This window comes from Triturus cristatus, chromosome 2_2 (genome assembly GCF_964204655.1).
Source record: "Triturus cristatus chromosome 2_2, aTriCri1.1, whole genome shotgun sequence".
Classification (NCBI taxonomy): Eukaryota; Metazoa; Chordata; class Amphibia; order Caudata; family Salamandridae; genus Triturus; species Triturus cristatus.
In genome coordinates, this window is record NC_140582.1 from 49,162,415 (window position 1) to 49,185,175 (window position 22,761).

At 45.4% G+C, this 22,761-nt stretch overlaps 1 protein-coding gene across 1 annotated transcript in view; it reads right to left on the reverse strand.

Moving 5' to 3' along the window:
• Positions 1 to 254: 254 nt before the first annotated feature.
• The window catches only part of LOC146861811 (CD5 antigen-like), a 446,048-nt gene continuing 423,541 nt past the window's right edge, over positions 255 to 22,761 (reverse strand). Inside the window, exons 6-7 of the mRNA XM_085640972.1 lie at positions 14,842 to 14,874; positions 255 to 1,051 (exon numbers count right to left, since the gene is read on the reverse strand). Coding sequence (XP_085497098.1) covers positions 522 to 1,051; positions 14,842 to 14,874 — 563 coding nt within the window. The 3' untranslated portion in view covers positions 255 to 521. The remainder of the gene's footprint in view (positions 1,052 to 14,841; positions 14,875 to 22,761) is intronic.

Consider the following 22,761-nt stretch of genomic DNA (forward strand, 5'->3'; position numbering starts at 1 on the left):
CACAGATCAAGGTTACACTACTGACAAAATTAGAAGGGGGTGTTATTTCTGAATAAATAGAAGTTTCTTCTTGCAAAAAACGTGAAAGCCGCTGTAGTCTGCAGGTTACAATGTGATTTCTGCAGCAGGTACCTGACCCAATTAGCTATTTTCTACCTTAAGTCTCAATGTCTAGCAGAATGAAGTGATCCATAGGCTGAATGTGCCTGACAGTATGAGTGCTGAGGTGAGAGCAATGACAACAGACTTGCAAGACCTTTAAACTAGCACATTATTTATTTTAAGCCTTCAAGGGGCAGAAACAAATGTCTGTTACTTTTGTAGACGTGTTGTAGCAACTTTCAGCATGAACCAAAACACATGAACAATTCATATCCTAACTCTAGCATCTTTATAAATGGAAATTATTGCTTTGAAATAGGTAATCAGTTCTGAACATGATTTACAGCAGCTCTTCCTCTAAGGAAGTGAATTCTAGAACTTATCAAAGACACACATCTACAGGCCTGCTCCTCCACTGTTTAACTCAGCTCTATGGCTGAGTACATATAGTTACAAACCACAGGAAAGACCTTCTCTGTGAAGGTATCCGTGTAGGTGAAGAGGTGCTCCTGGGTCACAGCATTGAAGAATGACACCAGCCCGCCCTCGAAGTCCAGGTAAACTCCAATGTGTCTTACAAATGGTAGCGATCTCAAACGAATAGCAGTTGCGGGTTGAATATTAGTACTATATGCATAGTGTGCCAAAACCCAGAAGCCACTCTCAGGCCAAACGCTCTGTACATAGTTATTCATAGTAACAGACTGCCTGGCTATCCCTACGTACCACATTATTACAGAAATTGTTTCAAAACTGATTTTGGGCACCCTCAGCTCCCAGTAATGCTTCCCAGAGGTGAAGCCTACAGTTCCAAGAACACACGAAGGTTGCCAAAATCTCTTTGCATTCTTGGAAACATTTTGTTTGATAGGAAGCCTTGTGACACGCTTTCCATCTGCAGAGATGTTGAGTGCAGGATGAGCTGTGATCGGATCCAGGAAGATGGATTCTGAGGAGGAAAAGACAAGGTTACTCTGTTGAGCTGTCAGGACCTCCTTTTTTGTATGTCTTCACACCACTGAGCCCAGCAGCTTCCTGCTATCATCCATCCTTCCATCTGTCCATCACCCCTCTGATCTCTCCATCATCCACCACCGTCCATCTGTGCATCCTCCTGTCTGTCCAGCTCTCAAGTCTTTCTTTCTGATCTATCTCCACCCTTCTAAGCCCATCCACTTCCTTCTGTCAACCCTTTTTCCTTTATCCACCCCCCCCGTCGTCCATCTGTGCATCCTCTTGTCTGTCCACAGCTCTTCATTCATGAGACAGTATCAATAAACCCAAAGCATTAGAAACCTCTTAATCAAGATAAGCTACCTTTAGGTTGACCATAAAACCTGGAAATGCCTTCAGACATGTTCTATAAGAAAGATTATCTCCAGTTCACTGGGATCATGTTTGCTATATGATGGTTCAGAAGCACATTCCCTCTCCAGTGTTATCACATGATCTCTAGGTGGGTCAGACCTGAGGTAGAACATTATTATCTACACTGGACAAAGATTGAGAGGAGGAGAAAAGACTGCAGAAGCAGGAGTGTGACTCTGTCCGCACTAAAAAGAAACACACCCTTGTAAATCCATGACTAAAAGGTATCTCATGGTTCCAGTATGAGTAAAAAATCAAGTCAAATACTTTTTGTGCTCTACACAAGACCTGCTGAACCAAAGGGCAGGGATGCATCTAAGATAGGCTCCCAGTTACATCCATCTACGCAAAAGAGACATGGCTCAATGCAGTGACTGGCTTTTTATTACATCCATCCAACAATAAGCGACAGTATTTCATGCAGACACCGGCTTCCCATTACATCCATCCAACAATAACATACAGGACTACATGCAGACATCGGCTTCCTAATACATCCATCCAACAATAGGGTACAGGACTGCATGCAGACACTAGCTTCCTATTACATCCATCCAACAATAAGGGACAAGGCTGCATGCAGACACTGGTTTCTGATTACATCTATCCAACAATAAGGTACAGGACTCCATGCATGCAGACACCAGCTTTCTATTTCACCTATTAAACAATAAGGTACAGGACTGCATGCAGACACCGGCTTCTGACTACATCCATCAAGCAATAAGGAACTGGACTGCATGCAGACACCAGATTCCTAATACATCCATCCAACAATAAGGGACAGAACTGCATATAGACACCTGATTCCTATTACATTCATTCAAAAATAGGGTATAGGACTGCATACAGAGACCAGCTCCCAATTGCATCCATCCAACAATAAGGGCCAGGACTGCATGCAGACATTGGCTTCCTATTACATCCATCCAGCAATAAGGAACTGGACTGCATGCAGACACCAGATTCCTATTGTATCCATCCAACTGTAAGGGACAGGACTGCATAAAGACACCTGATTCCTATTACATTCATTCAAAAATATGGTACAGGACTGCATACAGACACCAGCTTCCAATTACATCCATCCAACAATAAGGGCGAGGACTGCATGCAGACACCAGCTTCCTATTACATCCATCCAGTAATAAGGAACTGGACTGCATGCAGACACCAGATTCCTATTTCATCAATCCAACAATAAGGGCCAGGACTGCAAGCAGACACCGTCTTCCTTCTACATCCATCCAACAATAAGTGGCAGGACTTCATGCAGACACCGGCTTCCTATTACGTCCATCCAACAATAGGGTACAGGTCTGAATGTGCCCCCTGGCATCCTATTACATACATCCAATAATAAGACGACAGGTCTGAATGCAGACACTGGCTCCATATTACATCCTTCCAACAATAAGGTACAGGACTGCAAGCAGACACCGGCTTCTGATTACAGCCATCCAACAATAAGGGGCAGGGCTGCATGCAGACACAGGCTTCCTATTACATCCATTCATCAATAAAGGACAGGGCTGCATGCAGCCACCAGCTTCCAATTTCCATCCATCCAACAATAAGAGACAGGATTGCATGCAGACAGCAGCTCCGTAAAAAATCCATCCAACAATTAGGGTCAGACCTGCATGCAGACCAAGGCTTACTATTTTATCCATCCAACAATAATGGGCAAGATTGCAGGCAGACACCAGCTTCTAAGAAATCCATCTAACAATATGGGGACAAGACAGCATTCAGACACCGGCTTCCAATTTCCATCCATCCAATAATATGGGACAGGACGGCATACAGACACCAGCTTCCTATTACATCCATCCAGAAATACGGGACAGGACTGCATGCAGACACCGGCTTCCTATTACATCGATCCAACAATAATGGACAGGACTGCATGCAGACACCGGCTTCAGATTACATCCATCCAACAATAATGGACAGGACTGCATGCAGACACCGGCTTCAGATTACATCCATCCAACAATAATGGACAGAACTGCATGCAGACACCGGCCTAATATTACATTCATCTAATAATAATGGACATGATTGCATGCAGACACTTTCTTCCTGTCACATCCATTTAAAAATAAGGGACAGAACTGCATGCAGACACCGGCTTCATATTACATCAATCCAACAATAAGGCACAGGACTGCATGAAGACGCCTGGCTTCCTATTAAATCCATCCAACAATAAGGGGCGGGACTGCATGCAGACACAGGCATTCTATTACATCCATTCAACAATAGGTAGGGCTGCATGCAGATAACACCAGTTTCCTATTCACTCCATCCAACAATGAGGGACAGGTTCTATTAAACTTGCTCAATAATAAAAGTCAGAGCTAATTGGAGACACTGGCTTCTTATTACTTCCAACCAGGAATACAGGGCATGGCCACATGCAGACACTGTTGTCTTTTTACATGCGTTCAGGAACAAGGGACAGGGCTTTTGCAGACACCAGTTCCCTGTGATATCCACTCACAAACAAAGACAAGGCTATAGGCAGACACTTGTACCCGGGAATCCTCTATCCTGCCACTTCTAAAAATGGCAGAAACTTTCCCTTGCTTTACAGACCAGGACCCCAACCTAGCGGTCTGGGTAACCTGCTGGGGGTGTACACCCTCTGACTAACTAATTTTCCCATTAGCCTGGGTGCAAATACGTCTGAGGACAGGTGGAGGACAGCTTCCTACTTTGGGAGTCAGCCTGCGTGCATATCAAGGGCAGTGCATGCTTCAAAGCTCACCGTCTTGATGGACCACTTCACTAGCCATCCTGTCAGGAAGGGAGGCATTACCTCTGTAGCAGGGATTCTGCCCAGAAACAGAGCTATCTGGTCTCTGAACTCTCGCTCCATGAGTGTTTTCTAACTCGATTATATGACAAGACTTATTTGCTCATAAACAGCAGCTGGGCTCTTGTGCTATGTCATGGTGCTAGTGCCTGACCAGCGAGAATAACAAGGGGCATTGTTATTTGACCTTGTCTAGGATGTTCCAAAAACCAGAAAAAGAACAGAACATAAAAATCCAGTCATTTGTAAGAGCAGACTACTCACCCCTAAGAGTCTCACAGCACTGGGGGCCGTTGGGGAGATTAAGGGGCATATTAACAATGCGGTGATAACAAATTATCGCCGCTTTTGCGGCCGCTTTCGGCCGAAAAGCGGCGATAATTTTATCGCCTTATCAGCAAAGACACGCTATCGCGTGTTTTGCTGACTTTGCTCCCGTTTCCAGCACGCCTAACTTTGCATCGCTAATGAGATGCAAAGTAGGCGTGTGTGTGGAAACAACTTGGGTAAATATCACGAAGGCAGCTTCGTGATATTTACAATACGGGGAAGTGAATATTTAAATCGCGCTAAGTATGCCTTAACGCAGGAATTTAACGTCTGTTAAATTCCTGACTAAGGCATACTTAACATGGGGGGGGTGGATTGTGTGGCTAAGACCACAGGCCCTATTATCAAGGCTATCGCCGTTTTCCATGGAACATCGCTGGAAAACCAGCGATGTTCCATGGAAAACATCGCTATTGCTAGGATAATTATCGCCATTGCACTGAGCGTTGTTAATACAGCGCTAGCATGGCGATAATTATCTGCGATAGCCGGCGTTAAACATTTTAACGCTAAGAGCGGCCAGCGATAATTATCGCTGGCCGTTGATGATATGCCCCTTAGTGAGCTATTTCCCAGAGTCACATGGTGCTATGTTGAGCTGCCGCTGGAACCGGGGATCAAACCGTGAGCCCTGCACTCCGGAATCAGCCACCATGGCCGCTGCGCCACACCTCTGCCCTCTCCCCATAAGCAGGTTCTGTGTGAATGTACAGTGTGGCACAAAGCAAGTGTGTTTACATAGTAACATGTGCAAGTGAAAATGCGGCCTAAGACATGCACATTTGGGATAACATAGGGAAAAATGCAATGGGCCACAAGGGAAACACATGAAACCTTCTTCCCAGCCAGGTCTTTGTTTCCGACTCCTGGGAGTGTTTACACTAACGGGCAGGAGCTCAGATTCCTGTCTGGGCGATGACAGCTGCAGGCTGTCAGACAGAGATCAGGAAAGGATGGGACGAAAAGGTGGGCAACTTCTAAGGTAAATGCGAACAAGAGTGTTAGGAGGGAGAAATCCCTGCCTAACTGACAGGAGCACTTATTCAGCAAACTATGCTGTTTGCATAATCTGATTCAAACACTTAACATACAACTTTTGATCAAAATATTGATGCTTAATCCAGTGCTAAATCATCTTTGTGTGATTTATTCAGTAAATCAATGCCATTGGTCCAATGATTTCTTGGTAGCCATTGTATTTTAACACAAATATTTATTCAACCCAAGGCATTTCGGGTCAGTGATGGCCCTTCATCAGGGGTTTCTAGCGTAGCCACCAGGGTGCATGCCACTTAAGTCCTGACAGTAACATCATGTCAGATGTGAGGAGGCACATTGTTTGATACCACACATGACCATATGCACCTGTACCATAATGGACCTGGCAAACTCCAGTGTGTCGGCCACCAGGCCATGTTATCCTGTGGACTGCTGATCACTTATTATAGTCTTTAATGGAAAGGACTACAATAGGGATGTCAAAACTTGCATTTATATGTCCACACCTTTACTATACTGTACCCTGCCACCTGAGCTTTTGAGACCAATCTTTAGATGACTGACATATATTAAAGACAGTGTTTTGACCTTCACACACATGGTGGGAGCAAATTCAAGTTGGAGCAATTATCACTGTTCCTGCAGTCTGCAATGGCAGGCCTGCTGTCATCTCTTAACTTCGTTCACTCAGGGTGGCACAAATAGTGGTTCAGGTCCTGGTGACCCCTTTAACACCCACGCCCTGGGTACCCTTGGTACCCTTGGTTGATCTTTTCTAGGGACTTATGAGGGGATTAAAGTCCTTGCCTACTGGGAGTATCAACTTGCTACATCATGTTTTAGGGAGAGAGCACTGGCACTGAGGCCTGGGCAGGAGGTTCCACCACTTTCAGAGTCATAACCATCAGCTTTGGAGCAAAAAGTGTGCGGGTGACGACACAAAAGGGAACTTTCCTACATAACCTCCACCAGACAAAAGGTGATGAGCGACTAACCTATACCCTGGTAGTTCTTATTGTCTAAGTGAAAAACCCTGGAAAGGCCATCTGCATTGGCACGGTCTGTCCCAGGTCTGTGTTCCACTGTAAAGTCCATACCCTGTAGGAAAATGGGCCACCTCAACAATTTTGGGTTCTCTCCTCTCATCTGCATCCACCATCTAAGAGGCATGTGTGTAGTTTGAACTTTGAAGTAAGTCCCAAACAAGTGGAGTCTCAGCTTCTTCAGGGATGAAACAACAACAAAGGCTTGCCTCTCAATGGTGCCCCAACGCTGCTCTGTCAGGAGGGTTCACCTCTTGATATTGCCAGCTGGGTGATCCTGGCCCTGATCATTTGTTTGTGACCACACTGCCCCAGTCCCATGTGCAGAAGGGTCTGTTTGGACAATAAACTCCTTTCCATATCCGGGTGCCTTCAGCCAGGCGCTGACCACATAGCCTCTTTCAGGGTGTCAAAGGCCTTTTGGCATCCTGATGCCAATTCAGTTGGCCTTTCCAAGTTTTTGGAGGCAGGTTGAGTGAATGGTGCCATACCCCTCCATAAACCTCCTGTAGTACCCAGTCAAGCCAAAGAAAGCCCAGACTTGGGACTTTGTCCTGAGAGCCTCCCACTACAGAATCTTGGATTGGAGAGGTTGCACTTGGCCTCTACCTACAAGGTTGCCCAAGTAGACAACAGAACTCTACCCAAACTGAAATGGACTGGCCTTGATAGTCAGGCCTGCCTGCTGCCAGGCCTGTAAAACTTACGTCAGGTGGACCAGGTGATCCTCCCAGATGGAACTAAATACAACAATATCATCCAGATATGTTGCACTAAAGTTGTTCAGTCCTGAGAGAACTCTGTTCACCAGCTTTTGGAAGGTGGCAGGTGTATTTTTCAGACCAAAGAGTATCACTTTAAACAGAAAGTGAAACTCTGGGGTCAAAAATGGTGAGCTTGCTTTTGCTCCATGGGTGAGTCCAATCTACCAGTACCCTGATATTAAGTCAAAAGTACTTAGCAGGTTGGCTGCGTCCAAGTCGGTCAATAAGATCAACAGTTCCCTGGGATGGGCTGTGCAACAGGTTCAATCATTGCATTCAAACCCCTGAAATTCACACAAAACCTCATCTCTGGTTTTCTACCCTTTGAGTGATGTTTGGGGACCAGTGCTACTGGTCTGGCCCAGGGTCTGTCAGAAGTTTATATCATCCCTAGCTCTGCCATCTTACTTAGTTCAGCTTTGATGCAACTTTTGACATGGTCAGACAGTCTGTATATCTTATTTTTGGCAGGGAGACAGTCACCAGTGTCTACATCATGTACACACCATGTTGTCTAACCATGGGTCAAGGAGAAGAGCTCAGGAAACTAATTTATTACTTGCCTGCAATATGTCTGTCCCAAACAAGTGGAGTCTCAGCTTCTTCAGGGATGAAACAACAACAAAGGCTTGCCTCTCAATGGTGCCCCAACGCTGCTCTTTCAGGAGGGTTCACCTCCTGATATTGCCAGCTGGGTGATCCTGGCCCTGATAATTTGTTTGTGACCACACTGCCCCAGTCCCATGTGCAGAAGGGTCTGTTTGGACAATGAACTCCTTTCCATATTCGGGTGCCTTCAGCCAGGCGCTGACCACATAGCCTCTTTCAGGGTGTCAAAGGCCTTTTGGCATCCCGATGCCAATTCAGTTGGCCTTTCCAAGTTTTTGGAGGCAGGTTGAGTGAATGGTGCCATACCCCTCCACAAACCTCCTGTAGTACCCAGTCAAGCCAAAGAAAGCCCAGACTTGAGACTTTGTCTTGAGACCCTCCCACTCCACAATCTTGGATTGGAGATGTTGCATTTGGCCTCTACCTACAAGGTGGCCCAAGTAGACAACAGAACTCTGCCCGATCTGAAATGGACTGGCCTTGATAGTTAGGGCTGCCTGTTGCCAGGCCTGTAAAACTTACATCAGGTGGACCAGGTGATCCTCCCAGATGGAACTAAATACAGCAATATCATCCAGATTTGTTGCACTAAAGATGTTCAGTCCTGAGAGAACTCTGTTCACCAGCATTTGGAAGGTGGCAGGTGTATTTTTCAGACCAAAGAGTATCACTTTAAACAGAAAGTGAAACTCTGGGGTCAAAAATGGTGAGCTTGCTTTTGCTCCATGGGTGAGTCCAATCTACCAGTACCATGATATTAAGTCAAAAGTACTTAGCAGGTTGGCTGCATCCAGTCGGTCAATGAGATCAACAGTTCCCTGGGATGGGCTGTGCAACAGGTTCAGTCACTGCATTCAAACCCCTGACATTCACACAAAACCTCATCTCTGGTTTTCTACCCTTTGAGTGATGTTTGGGGACCAGTGCTACTGGGCTGGCCCAGGGTCTTTCTGAAGTTTATATCATCCCTAGCTCTGCCATCTTACTTAGTTCAGCTTTGATGCAACTTTTGACATGGTCAGACAGTCTGTATATCTTATTTTTGGCAGGGAGACAGTCACCAGTGTCTACATCATGTACACACCATGTTGTCTAACCAGGGGTCAAGGAGAAGAGCTCAGGAAACTAATTTATTACTTATCTGCAATATGTCTGCTCTTGGTCAGTAGGGAGCCTGACAAGAAAAAATCCTCCACTGCGCCATCTTGCAGGTTGTTTGACAGTAAGTCAGGGAGATGTTCAATTTTCTCCTCCTGACCAACATTAGTGACCATTAGTATGGTCATCTGAGCCCTGTCTTGGTATGGTTTCAGGCGATTGATATGGAGTACCATGTTAGGGCTCCTTGGGGTGCCTAACTCTACCAAGTAGGTGAATTCCCCTTTCTTTTCCAAAATTGAGTAGGGCCTAGCCCACTTGTCCTAGAAGGCCCTGGGAGCCATAGCCTCCAAGATCCACACCAACTGGCCTGCTTCATACTCAATCAGTGCTGATATTTGACCATGCCTGAGCTTGAGAAGCTCCTGGCTGACGCTCAGATTTTTGGTGCCCTCTTCAGGTATTCAGCTATGTCTTGCTTGGGCTCTTTGAGATTCGTCTCCCAGTCTTACCTGTCTACACTCAATGGACCTCTTACAGGAGGGCTAAACATAATTTGGTCATCTTGGTCATCTGGAGGAAGATTCTTCTCCTACCTTGCTGTGAAGACCTGGAACTCCCTGCCTCTACATCTCGGGCAATCACCATTCTGGCAGGAATTCAAGACCTCGCTCTCAGACTGAACCCCAGATCTCCCCACCCGTCCCCTCCACCCCCCCACAGAGCCTTGAGACCCTAAAAGGTGACTCTATAAGAATCCTGATTGATTGATTGATAGATTGATTGATGTTCAAAGGGGCTAAAGCCAACTGCCTTCTGTGGCACCTCTATGTAGCCAAACAAGATACAGGGTGACAGGACATCCCATCTCTTTCTGAGAATTTCAGGGAGTCCCATTATCAATCATGTCCTTTAATGTTTTGTTTAACCTTTCACACTACATTCATTGCACATTGCACATTTGTGTATCCAGGCATGAAGTTTGTTCCTCTATCTAAAACTACCTCTTTATGAAACCCCATAGTGGTAAAAATATAAAGTCAGACCTTTTCTTTTGCAAAAGCAGTGGCAGTCCTGAGGGGAATAGTGTCTGGGTACCTAGTGGCATGGTCCACTACCAGTTGAATGAATCTGTTCCCAGATGCAGCTGCTGAATAAAGAGGACCAGCAATGTAAAACCGTATCCTCTCAAAGGGAGCCCCAACCACTAGAAGTGGAATTAAGGGAGCCTTTGGTTGTCCCCCGGTCTTGCATTTGGCTTGACAAGTGACATAATGGGTGACAAAACTCCTTCACTTTTTCAGACATCTGGTGATAATAAAAATTGGCAACCAACCTGTCTCAGGTTTTGGTTTGTCCTAGATGTCCATCTACGGGGATGTCATGAGCTAAGGTCAGAATAAAGTCTCTATACACTTGGGGTACCAACATTCTCCAGGCAGCCCCTGGTTTGGGGTCCCTGGCGACAGTGTAGAGAAGCTCATCTTCTCCGTAGCTACTCTGCCTGAGTCCTTCAAGAGTAGGACTCAACTTTTGCCCTTAGCATAGGTCCTCTCTGAAGGGTCCCCCTGTACTAAGAAGCTCTGCCAGGTTACGCCAGGCTCCTTCAACTTCAGTTACCCTCCCAGCTGCCAGGGCATCTACCTCAGGTGAACTCTCCACCTGGTCATGTGACCTCTTTGAAGCTGCCTTAGCAGACTCCATTTCTCCTACTCTGGGTCCCTAGGGCCACTGTTGCAGGACCCAGGCTCCCATGAATTCACTGATGTGCTGCTTGTGCTATGGTAGTAACACACAGCCACCCAGGGAGACTCAGCATTTCTGCACAAACCTTCCTTTGGACTTCTGTCCATGCAGAAGTCTCTAGATCATTCATTTCCCAACATACACTCCACTGGGATGGCAGGGGACACAACCACCTTCTTTAAGGCAGTAATCCTTCTCCACTCTAAGCTTACCAAGGGCATTGGATGGAACTTAGTCTTATTGTCAGCACTGGGCACCTGCTGACTAACACCAGGTGGTCCGGGGAAACCAGTTTGGATGCCACCATGGTGACACTGGCACCTGTATCCCTCAGAGCCTCTACTTCAGTCCAATTGATCTTTGGCCTTGTCTATACTTCTCCAAGCTTAGAGGTAAGACAGCCAGAGCTTCAACATCCAAACCACCAGGAAAACTAAAGTAGCCTCAGTATATCCTCTGGCCTTCCCAGAGTACACTTCCATCCCCACACCTATGCTAGTCTATCCCTTGGTTTGACCACCACTTGGGGATGTTGGAACATGCTGGATCTCCTCTCTTTTTCCGTGACTGGTGACAGTCAAAGCATGCCCCAGAAGCCTTTGCAGGATCCAAATTCTTAACTTGGTAACCATAGACTGGGGAGAGTTCTGGGGGCCCTCGCTTGAGAAGAACGTTGGGGGCCTTTAGAAACCCCTTCTTTTTATCCTTGTTGATTCTCACCTCCTTCCCCTGCTCACAAGTCTGAGCACCCTTCTTGTGGTCACTCCCACCATGGACCTTTTTTCACCCTGGTTCTAGCCCGCTTGTCAGCTGCCTTCCCCAGCTCTCTGGGAGAAGACAATTTCTCTGCAGTACAATTAGACAAAATGTGCTTGTTAGACTTGGCATCCTTGTCATGGTTACCCGTAACTTTTTGCCTTCAGACCTCCTGTTTTTGCTGAGTTCATTGTTGTTGGCCTTAGGACTCTGTGCACGTTACCATTGCTAACCAGTGCTAAATTGCTTAAGTTCTTTCCCTAAAACATGGTAACATTATCATATAGACAATTGGCATATTTAATTTACCCATAGGTCCCTAGTAAAGTGCACTACATGTGCCCAGGGCTTGTAAATTAAATGCTACCAGTTGGCCTGAAGCACTGATTGTACTACCCACTTCAGCAGCCCTTCAAGCATGTCTTAGGCCTGCCATTACAGAGCATGTGTGTGCAGTTTAAACTGCCTTGCCAACCTTGCAGGATAACCCCCTGGCTAGGCCCAAACCTTCCTTTTTATTACATGTAATTCACCCATAGGGTAGGCCCTGGACAGCCCCAGTAGCAGAGTGTAGTGTATTTAAAAAGCTGGACAAATCATTTTAAGTTTTAAAAGTTCTGGTAGTGAAAAACACTTCAACTTATTTTCACTACGGCATGGCCTATGTCTCCCACAGGTTGACATTTGGATTGCCTTACTGCCTTAGTGTAATTTCCAATTCAATCAATCAATCAGGGGTTTGTTAAAGCATGACTACTCACTCGTAAGGGTCTCAAGGCGCTAGGGGTAGGGGGGTGCAGGTTCCATTCCATCAAGGAGGGGGTCTGTTGAAGAGCCAGGTTTTGAGGTTTCTTGTGAAGATGGGGAGCGATGTTGTCTGTCTGAGGTGGAGCGGAAGGGCGTTCCATGCTTTGGCCGTGTGGAAGGAGAAGGAGCGGCCTCCCGTTCTGGTCTTTCTTGTGCGGGGGACCACGGCGTAGGAGAGCTGGGCTGATTGTAGGGTCCTTTGCGGTGCATGGAATTTGAGTCGGCTGTTCAGGTATGCTGGTCCAGTGCCATGGAGGGCCTTGTGAGCGTGGGTGAGCATCTTGAAGGTGATTCTCTCCTCAAAGGGGAGCCAGTGGAGTCTGCACAGGTGCTGGGAGATGCGGCAGTGTTTTGGCAGGTTGAGGACAAGTTTTGTGGCGGCGTTCTGGATCTTCTGTAACTTGTGCATAAGGTTTTTGTTTATTCCGGCGTAGAGTACGTTGCCGTAGTCGAGTCTGCTGGTGACCAGGGAAGAGATTGAGAAGAGATAAGACCCCAAAGTCTGGTGTCTATTTTTTTTGCAGCTTTATCTGGCGCAAACTCGACCCTAAGGTATTGGAGCGCTTTACATGAACACCAGTTACATTACACAAGGACACATTCATTTTTGGTAAGCACAGGGATATTAATTGATTTGCCCAGAATCACAGGATGTTGAGCCGAGGCTAGACATGGTTCCCCAAGTCCGTGGCTCTGGTTGTTACGCCACATTTTCTCTGGAATCACAATTTTAAATCACAACTTATGGTAAAGTTGCATTTTAAATTTCAATTCTGAAAATGCAACTTTTAGAAAGTTTTACTTTAGCCTTTGGTGCAGCACACATATGAAGAGGAAGTAAGGAGGAGAAACAAAGATATTTCCCCTCATTATGTCCCAACTGGGGAGGTGTGGGGTTTTGCTGCATTGCCAGGTTTACCAGTAATGGAAAATCTGGAGATGCACCAAAATCCAGGGGTCGATGCATGGGAACACCCACGCTCCACCAATGGAAAGCTTTCCCAGGTCAGAGAAACACAACGCAGCGATTTGTGCTCCGTTGCATTACTCTAGGGGCCCGATTCACAGAACTGACTTAAGACAAAATCCTAAACTTACTACCATTTTGGTATTCACAGAAGGCACTTACTCATTTCGGTATTCACAGAAGTTAGGAGTCCTAACTTTAGGACTCCTAAATGCCTTCTGTGAATACCGAAAGTCTTAAAATTAGTTTTTTTTCAGTTTAGTAGTAGTAAAGTTAGGAGTCCTAACTTTAGGACTCCTAAACTGAGAAAAATCCTAATTTTAAGACTTTCGGTATTCACAGAAGGCATTTAGGAGTCCTAAAGTTAGGACTTCTAACTTCTGTGAATACTGAAGTGAGTAAGTGTCTTTTGTGAATACCAAAATGAGTAAGTGCCTTCTGTGAATACGAAAATGGTAGTAAGTTTAGGATTTTGTCTTAAGTTAGTTCTGTGAATCGGGCCCTAGATGTATAAAGCCAGGCAAGGCCACACAAGGTGAGTGATCTATTGAGATCTGTGCCAAGGATTTCTGTTGTGGGACAGTTGAACAATGTTTGTGAACACCTATAACCTATTCTATGAAGAATTGATATACGGGCCCTGCCTCATCATTTTTTCACACAACGAAATCCAGCAAAACACCTTACAGTGCTACGTGGCATGGAAAGAAGAGGGCAGGAATGCACCGTATGTGTAACAATATGGCACATTTCTGATCTTTGCCTGCTCTGATGCACAAACTGCTGCCTAGCACCAAAACAAACATCACTTGCACCATGGTCCTGCCCAAAAACAGTCCTCTGAGTTGTTTTCCTCTTTCTATATGTGCAGCAGAGGAAACAACGGGGAGAAAATATAAAGATATTTGGCAACAGGGTTGGTAAATATGGAAATGCTTCAGAATCCATTGATGGATGTGTGGTAACACCCTCGCTCCACCCATGGAATGTCTTCTAAGGGCAAAGTAACTCCAGCCCGACTTGCCCTACGTTGTGTTACTCCAGAACGACTAAGCAATGCAGGGCCATACAAGGTGGGCCTGTGTGGCTTGTTAAACCTTATGTTAGCTTGCTTGATGCAAGGCCAAAGCAATCTATTAATATTTGTGGCTCTTGGTTCCTAACTGCTTGTCAGCTTTCTGATGGAGCTGCAAAGCAGGTATTCCAAATCTAGTAGAAGCAATTACACCACGGTTCATTCAGAATCATGGCCACGTGCTAAGGGTGTGTTGGTAGGGACACAAGGTAAGAGCTAAGCACTTATCAGTATGATCAGTAGTATGATCAAAACTGTGATAAGCTATATAAGAAAAATGCACAAACATTAATCAAAATATATCCTATGGCAAAACATGTGTAAATGTTTGCTTATATTCTTGAAAATGCATTTACCTTTGTACATCTGTGGTTGAAGTTTCCTCTTCTCTATAAAGAGAAACAAATGAAGATAAAATCATTAATCCTTGTTTTAAATACAAACTAATGTCCGAACAATGAATGTGTACAAATGCAGACTTTATCAGCAAAAGTCTCAGTGTAGAAGACAAAATGATACAGTCTGTGCTCAGACGTTCCCTGGATCTCATCAACAAACAAGTACTTTTGAGGATCAATAAGTGCTTGCCCTAGAGTCTCGGGCCCAGATTTATAATATTTTCATACAACACAACGCACCAAGACATCTTGCTGCACTGTATGGAAGGAAAAGAGTAGGAAGGCACCTTATCTGTCAAGATATGATGCATTCCTGTTCTCTGCCTAAGCTGGTGCACAAACCGCGGCCTAGCACCAACGCAGACACCCTTACACCATGGTGCAAGGTTGCCTGGTTTACAGGCAGGATTGTTTTTGTGTAGGAAGGTACACTTTCCCGCCCACAGAAACAATCGTCAGAGTTTTTTCCTCTTTTGAAGTGTGCTGCAGAATAGTGCCCACTTAGAAAGAGGAAACAACAAGTAGAAGTAAAGATATTTCTTGGAGCGTCTCCCCTGGGAAGGCATGGACCTCTGAGGCTTTCCATTGTCTACTAGTATTGGATAATATTTTATGCCCTCTCATGACAGATTCATGCAGACAGCAACTTGGCTACCTTGTTTTACTTCAGATTTTCCAATCCACACAGGTCTATACAAGGTGGCCTTGCGTGACTTGGCAAATCTGATCTATGGATGGCGTTGCCCTTGCATCACCTTGTGTGACGCGAGGTCAACGCAATCCATTAATAAACGTAGCCCAGTCTATATAAGAAAGCCTGATGAGGTGAACTGGCTTCCACTGTAAGCCTTTTGATCTCCTATATGACCAATAATGTTCTCCATGTACTGCATAAAAAAATAGAAATTTTGATTAAGAAGCAAGATACGCAGGTTTAGCTGCAAGGAATGTCTCATCTATCATGTGACAGACTGTCAATCAATCAATCTGGATGTATAAAGTGCGGCTAATCACCCAATAAGTTATCCAGGCGTTTGCAGGTTATTTGAACAGCCAGATCTTGAGGGCCATTGAGAATTCTGGAAGTGAGGTGATGGTCCAGAGGTGCGTGGGTAGATTGTTCCAGGTCATTGCTGCGATGTGGAAGAAGGAGTGCCCTCCACTTACGCTCCGGTAGATGCAAGGAGTATGGGCAAGTGAAAGGGAGGCGGAGCATAGTCTTCTCGACTATTGGTGGACAATCAGGTGGTGGGTAATGTAGGTTGTGTAGAGCCTTGTGTGAGTGGGTCAGCAGCTTGAATTGGCATCTCTTCTGTATGAGGAGCCAGTGGAGTTACCTGGGGTAGGGTGTGATGTGGGTTCATCGGGGAAGGGCAAGGACGAGTCTGGCTGCAGCGTTCTGTATGGTTGGAAGTCTCTGTAAGAGGTGTGTGGCACTTCCTTCATAGTCCAGTCAGCTGGTGATGACGGCTTGTGTCACAGTATGACTCATGTATAGGGGTAGCTACTCGAAGATCGTACGTAGCATACGCATAGTGCAGAGGTGGAGGAGATGGCGTTGATCTGTGATTTCATGGTTAGCTTGTTGTAAATGATGATTCAGAGGTTTCTGACATGATCGGAGGGAGAGGGTGCAGGTCCTAGGTCTGATGGCCACCAGGAGTCATTCAATGTGTAGCTGTTGTTTTCAAAATTCAGTATTTCCATCTTGTCTGTGTTCAGCTGCTGGCAGTTGTTCTTCATTCAGTCAGTGATGTTTGTCATTCATCTGTGGAAGTTGTTTCTGATGATGTTGGCCTGCAGGGCCTTATTTGTGTTAAAGAGCATGGGGCTAGGGGATGAGCCTTAGGGGACGCCGCAGGTGATCTCCTTGGATTCAGAGGTAAAAGGTGGGAGGTGGAGCCTTTAAGTTCTTCCTGTGAGGAGGGAAGCGATCTATCTAAGCACGTCCCCTTGGATGCCGATGTGGTGGAGTCTTTCGATCAGCGTGTGGTGGCATACTGTGTCGAAGGCTGCTGAGGGGTTGAGGAGGATCAAAGTTGCTGTTTCTGTGAAAAGCCCTCTATCAAGGAGAGGGACCTATTACAGTTGTTTCTTTGTAGCATAGTTGTTCTCAGTGTCTGTTGGTTGAACAATATTTGAGCTACTGACTGGAAAAAGTATTTATATTGTTGAGAGAATAACAATTAATGTGTTGCATCATTTGATATATGATAAGACAATAGTGGGGGAGGGGTTACTTCCTCCCACCTTGCATGTTGAAGACTGAGAACACTGGAGCAGTGGTGGAGGAGGGGTTACCTACATGGGTAATATTTACCTTAACCCCTGTGCTGCTTATACAGGACGCAAACAATACAAATGTTATAATGCACAGGTTTGAGGAAAGCCCCTGGAAGAACCTGCAGAGCTCAGAGAGATGGCTCAAGACAATCTTCTCGGATTTGGGAGATTTGTTCAGGAAACTGTAAAAAAGAGGTTCTTACGACTGATGAAGAGGTTTCATCAACTGATTGAAGGTAGCAAAATTGTCTAAACAACAAAATGATTAGGAGGCACATCTTGAATATTTGTTGTGCAGGTTTGCTCCTGTTTGTTGTGGTCCATGTTCTCTGAAGCTAGCTAGGGATGCTGATCAGTCTCACAGGGCCAGAGTGTATAGGAAGTGCCAAGGAGAGGCTTCAACTGGATAGCAATGAAGAAACCTAGGCAACACTGGCAATAAGTAGTGTACAAGAAGAAGTCCTATTGATTGCAGCAGGTTGAAAGGTCAGTGCTGGCAACATTGGAGCCGTACTCTCTCATAAGGAAGGTGAACAAAGCTATCCTGAAAAGTCCTCCAGGTGAATCCAAAAACCCTTGGCTCTTTAGAATCCCCATTTTGTCAGGAAAAACGGACACAGATTTGGCAAAGATAGCTTATGTGGAAATAAGTTATGAATGCCTATGAGTGCATTATGACAAATAGCCAAATAAAAGGCATCAGCAGTGAAGGTATCAAGAGAAACATACACTTTGGCTCCAGAATATGCCAATACTGTGAGGCACTAGCTACAAATCTTTATCAATGCAATTCTTGAAAATATTCTGAGTAATAATGTAACAAGACGAACGTTTGAAGTCAGAACAATATTTATACCCACATAATTTAAAGTTTCTTTACTGTCACAAAAAAACACTAAGACCAGCTGAGTGTTGATTACCTGGCAAATTACTGCTAATCATTGGATCCCTACAACCCAACAATTAAAGGATGGTGATCAGGAATCATTATATCCAACCCTAAAGTTCTAGTGCCACCGCATGCAGGAAACAAGTCTGCTACTTTTTATTTTGACCTTTGCAAAAAATCTCAATTTCTTTTTTTCTTTCTTTATTGATTTATTCAATGATTTCTTTATGTATTTACTAAGTTAATTGGTAATTCTACTTATTTCAGTAAAAGTGTACACTTCTTCAGAATGTCACACCCCGGTCTTATAAAGGTGCACCTGCAAGGGTCTCAAATTTGGCATGTTCATATCCAGAGCTTTTTGCAATAAATCCAGTGACCCAGCTGCATGCACATGTGAAATTAACTTGCATTGGCCAAGAAAAGTGTCTTCTGGGGAGTCACTGGCCACTACCCTGCAGTTTATTGAGAGCGTTCAAAGTCTTGTATCCATTGGGCTTTTGCAGCTGCATATAGAATTTAAGGTGAATCATATATATATTGACCAATTTAGCGAGCCTGATCTCCTGTTTCATTTTGACGTCGTTATAAGTGTCACCTACTACCATATTCTGAGTGTTCACAACAGTGAAAGATGCTTAAAGATGCCATGGTTTTCTTTCCACGATGCACTGCGCAATAACACTTTACTCCTATAAGATAAGAAAGTTGCACCCTCTAGTGACTCTGTTCAATTTTCAAAATGTTCTATCCTCCTACCCAATGGGTGATGGCCATGACTGGGATAGAAAACATGGCTGAGTTACAGCTTGAAATCCATCCCTGGTTAGTCCAACAACTTTCTCAGCCATGACAGACACATTTTTATTGTACAAAGTTGAGGGAATGTTCAACCCTTCTCTCTTATACCCTTCTCTCTTCCTCTTTCTACCACTCTTTAATTCTGGCTATTTCTCCTTTCACTATTTATTTTACATCTCTCCCTACCTTACTTATGCATTGCTGAATTGTACAGTCAGTTGTTTTGTCTTTTAAGGGTGTTTTTTGTTGAACTGTTGTATTTTTATCGAGTTTATGTTATGTTATGTCGATTTGTATGGTGCAGCTTATCCCCTGTGATGGCATTTAGATGCTCCTAGTTGTACAGCCAGGTCTTCAGTTTCTTGCAGGAATTGACAAGTGCAGTAGCCATCCTGGTGTGTTGAGGACGTTAGTTCCAGTGCTTGGCAGCAATGAAGGAGAGGGCATGACGGCCTGACTTGCTTATGCAGTTGCATGAGACTCGTAAGAGGAAAAAAGTTATGGAGCGTAGCTGTCTGGAAGGTTGGTAGAGTTCAAGTCGGTTGTTGAGGTATGCTGGTCAAGTGTTGTGGAAGGCTTTGTAGGTGTGGATGTATGAGGGGTCTGGGGGCAGTGTTTTAGATGGTGAGGAATCTTTCTGTGAGCTTCTTGGAGATGCTGACGTAGTTTGAGTTGTCGTAGTGGAGTCTACTAGTTATGAGGGCCTAGGTGACAATGGGCCTTGTATGCATGCAGTCCTATGAAAATCTTGTGAAGCATTCTGATCATGAGGCAGCAGGATGCAACCAGAGAATTGACATTTTTTTTATTGTGAGGTTGTCGTCAAGGATGATGCTGAGGTTTCTGGTGTGGTGTATGGGAGTGGGGGTGGAACCTAAGTCGGGTGGCCATCAGGAGAAGTCCCAAGGGGAGCCCTTGTTTCTGAAAATCAGTATCTCCATTTTGTCCGTGTTGAGTTTAAGGAAGTTCTCTCACATCCAGTTGTCCACAGTGAATAAGCAGGAGGTAAAATCAGTCCTAGTGGTGTTGTTTGTGTAAGTTACGGAGAGTATGAACTGAGTTTCGACGGTGTAGGAGTCAGTGTTGATGCTGTGGGCTCTGATAGTATGGGCAAGGAGGGCCATGTACACATTATACAGAAATACGTTGAGGGAGGAGTCCCTGGAGACTCCGCAGAGAAGCTTCAAATGTTTTGTGGTGAAAGTGGAGAGTCTGACTCGTTGAGTCCTGTTGGAGAGGAAGGAGGCAATCCAACTCAGGACGGGCCATTGAATTCTGGATTCTGGCAATGAGATTGCCAATGGAGAAGGGTTCAAAGGTCACTGATAGGTCAAACAGGCTGAGAGTGAAGGTTTCCCCTCTGTTCATGATGAACCGGTTGTCATGTGTTGCTACCAGGAGGGCAGTTTCTGTTCTATGGTTCCTGTGGAACCCTGACTGGGTGGAGTTCAGGAGGTGTTGCTGTTCAAGATGGGCAGAGAGTTGATTGCTAAACTCTTTCTCCAATACTTTAGCCAGGAAAGGAAGGAGCTAGATGGGGCTGTGGTTGCTGGGATATTTCTGGTTGAGCAAGGACGTCTGCATGTTTCCAGCATTCTGGGAAGATTCCATTGAGGATGGAAGAGTTGATGATGATTGTAAGGTTAGTGCTGATCAGTGTGCTTCCCAAGATGTACATGTGGTGAAGGCAGGGTCTGCAGTAAACCCTGAGTGGGTGGTCTGCATCATTCTGGCAGTGTCATCTGTGGTGAGAGGGCTCCAGAATTTGGGTGTTCCTTTTTGTGGAGGGGGTTTGCGGTATTAATGTCTTTCACGGTAGGTTGGGGTGCGAAGTTGGTGTTGATCTCAAGTATTTTATTAGTAAAGTCAGAAAGGTCGTTGCAGATAACCTGTGAGGGGATGGTAGTATTGGAGGCAGCTGTTGGATTGATGAATACTTTGATGATGTTGAAGAGCTCTTTGCCAGAGTTGGACCAGGATTCTAGCATGAGCACAAGGGCAGCTTTCTTGGCTTCTTTTTATCTGGGCAAGGTATCTTCTGAGTCGTAACGGTTTTGTCTTCTGGTTTTCCATCTTCTTCCTAGTTATTTGCAAAGATGATTGAAGTCTCTTAGGTAGTCCTTCTATCAGCATGCTTGAATGTGAATTCTTGTATGCCTGATCTTCTTCATTGGAACAAAGGTGCTGGCACAGTCTGAGGTCCAGTTGTGGAAAGTGGATATGTAGTTCTACAGGTCACCTATGAGGATAGGCTGGTTGGATCTGAGGGTTTGGATCCAGTTTGCTTCTGTTATGTTGTTCCAGTTGCGACTGACTGGTTTTGGTTTGCTGGATTAGGGTGCTTTGATGTAGAAGTGTACTTTGAGTGGAGTTATGTTGCTGAAGGAAATCTTGTTGCGGGCTGTGAAGATTTGGGTGTCCAGTAATGTGAATGAGGCTTTTATGAGTAAATCCGAGGGCTTTGCTGCAGACTCCCGGTTCTGAGTAGGGCCTTCGACTGGTAAAAGGACCAGGTACGTGGGAACTAGGGTGAAGGCTCAATGGGATCACGCAGCAGCCCCCATTAAGTAGGTAGTGGGGGAGGAGCTTGGGGGGAGGGGTTAGCGAGGGGTAGAACACTGCAGTAAGAGAAGGCACACAGGGGAACAGGTAAGAAAGGGGGAAGGAGGGAAGAGTCCCCAAAGAGAAGAGAAAAATGAGAGAGAAAAGACAATAAATGCGGGGACAAATACGAGCACTAAAAGGCTAGGAAAGAGCACAAAAAGGCCCAGAGGTCTAGGATGAGCAATGAAATTGGCACAAAAGACAAACTGACACAAAGAAGATACTAGCATAAAAAGCAAAAAGGAGCACAAGAGGTAAACACAAATGAGAAACAAGCACAAAAGATAGACAGGGACAGACACCAAGCAGAGTATAAAACACAGGTCAAAGCAAGAGTGTGATGAGTGACGTAGAGGAGAGAGAACAATGAGAGATGATGGAGAAGGAGAAAGGAGGAGCACAGTGAGGCAGACAGCCGGGTACAAGGAGGGCCTTTGATTGGTTAGAGGACCAGTCCAAGGTAAATGGAAGTTGGGGCCTAGGCACCTGCTCAATGGGGTCACACAGTGGCCACCATTAAGTATGTCCTAGGAGAGGGAGAAGGGTAAGGTTCACACTACAGACGGGTGGGAAACCGTAGTGGGAGAAGGCATGGGAAGAACAGGTAAGGAGAGGGCCGAGGATGGATGCGGGAAAAGCAAGGGAGGGAAGAGGTGGGGTAGTTCCTGAGGTGAAGGGTGAAGTGGGAGAGACAAGAGGAGTGAAAGCAGAATACAAACAAATCAAAGCAACAAAAACAGACACAAATACAGGAAAAAAAGACTAGGAAAAGGCACAAAATGGGTACAGAAGACTGGGTTGAGCAATGAAATGGCACAAAAGACAAATAGGAAAAAAGAGAAATGAGCACTAAACCAGAAAATCTCAAAAGATCACAAGAGCCAAAGCAGAAAAGACAATAAGGCACAACAGGAGACAAAACAGCACAGACGTGAAGCCCAAAAGAGCCCAAAAGGCAAAATACGTACAACTGGTCAAAATTAAAGCGTGAAGGAGTGAGTGAGAGTAAGAGAGGAGGAGTTCAGCAAGGAAGGGCCTCACGGCTGCTTGCCGGATCTGACGGGGCCTTAGACTGGTCATAGGACCAGCCCAAGGTAAGTGGGGGCTGGGGCCTAGGCACCTGCTCAATAGGGTTGTCCAATGGCTGCCAATCATTAGGCCCTAAGAGGGGTAGGAGCACAGGAGCGGGGCTAGGGATGGGTGGGAAGTCGCAGTGGGAGAAGGTGGTAGAACAGGTAAAGAGAGGGGTGAGGTGGGAAAAGTGTGGCAGGAGGGGTGAGACATTGCAACGAGGGGAGAAG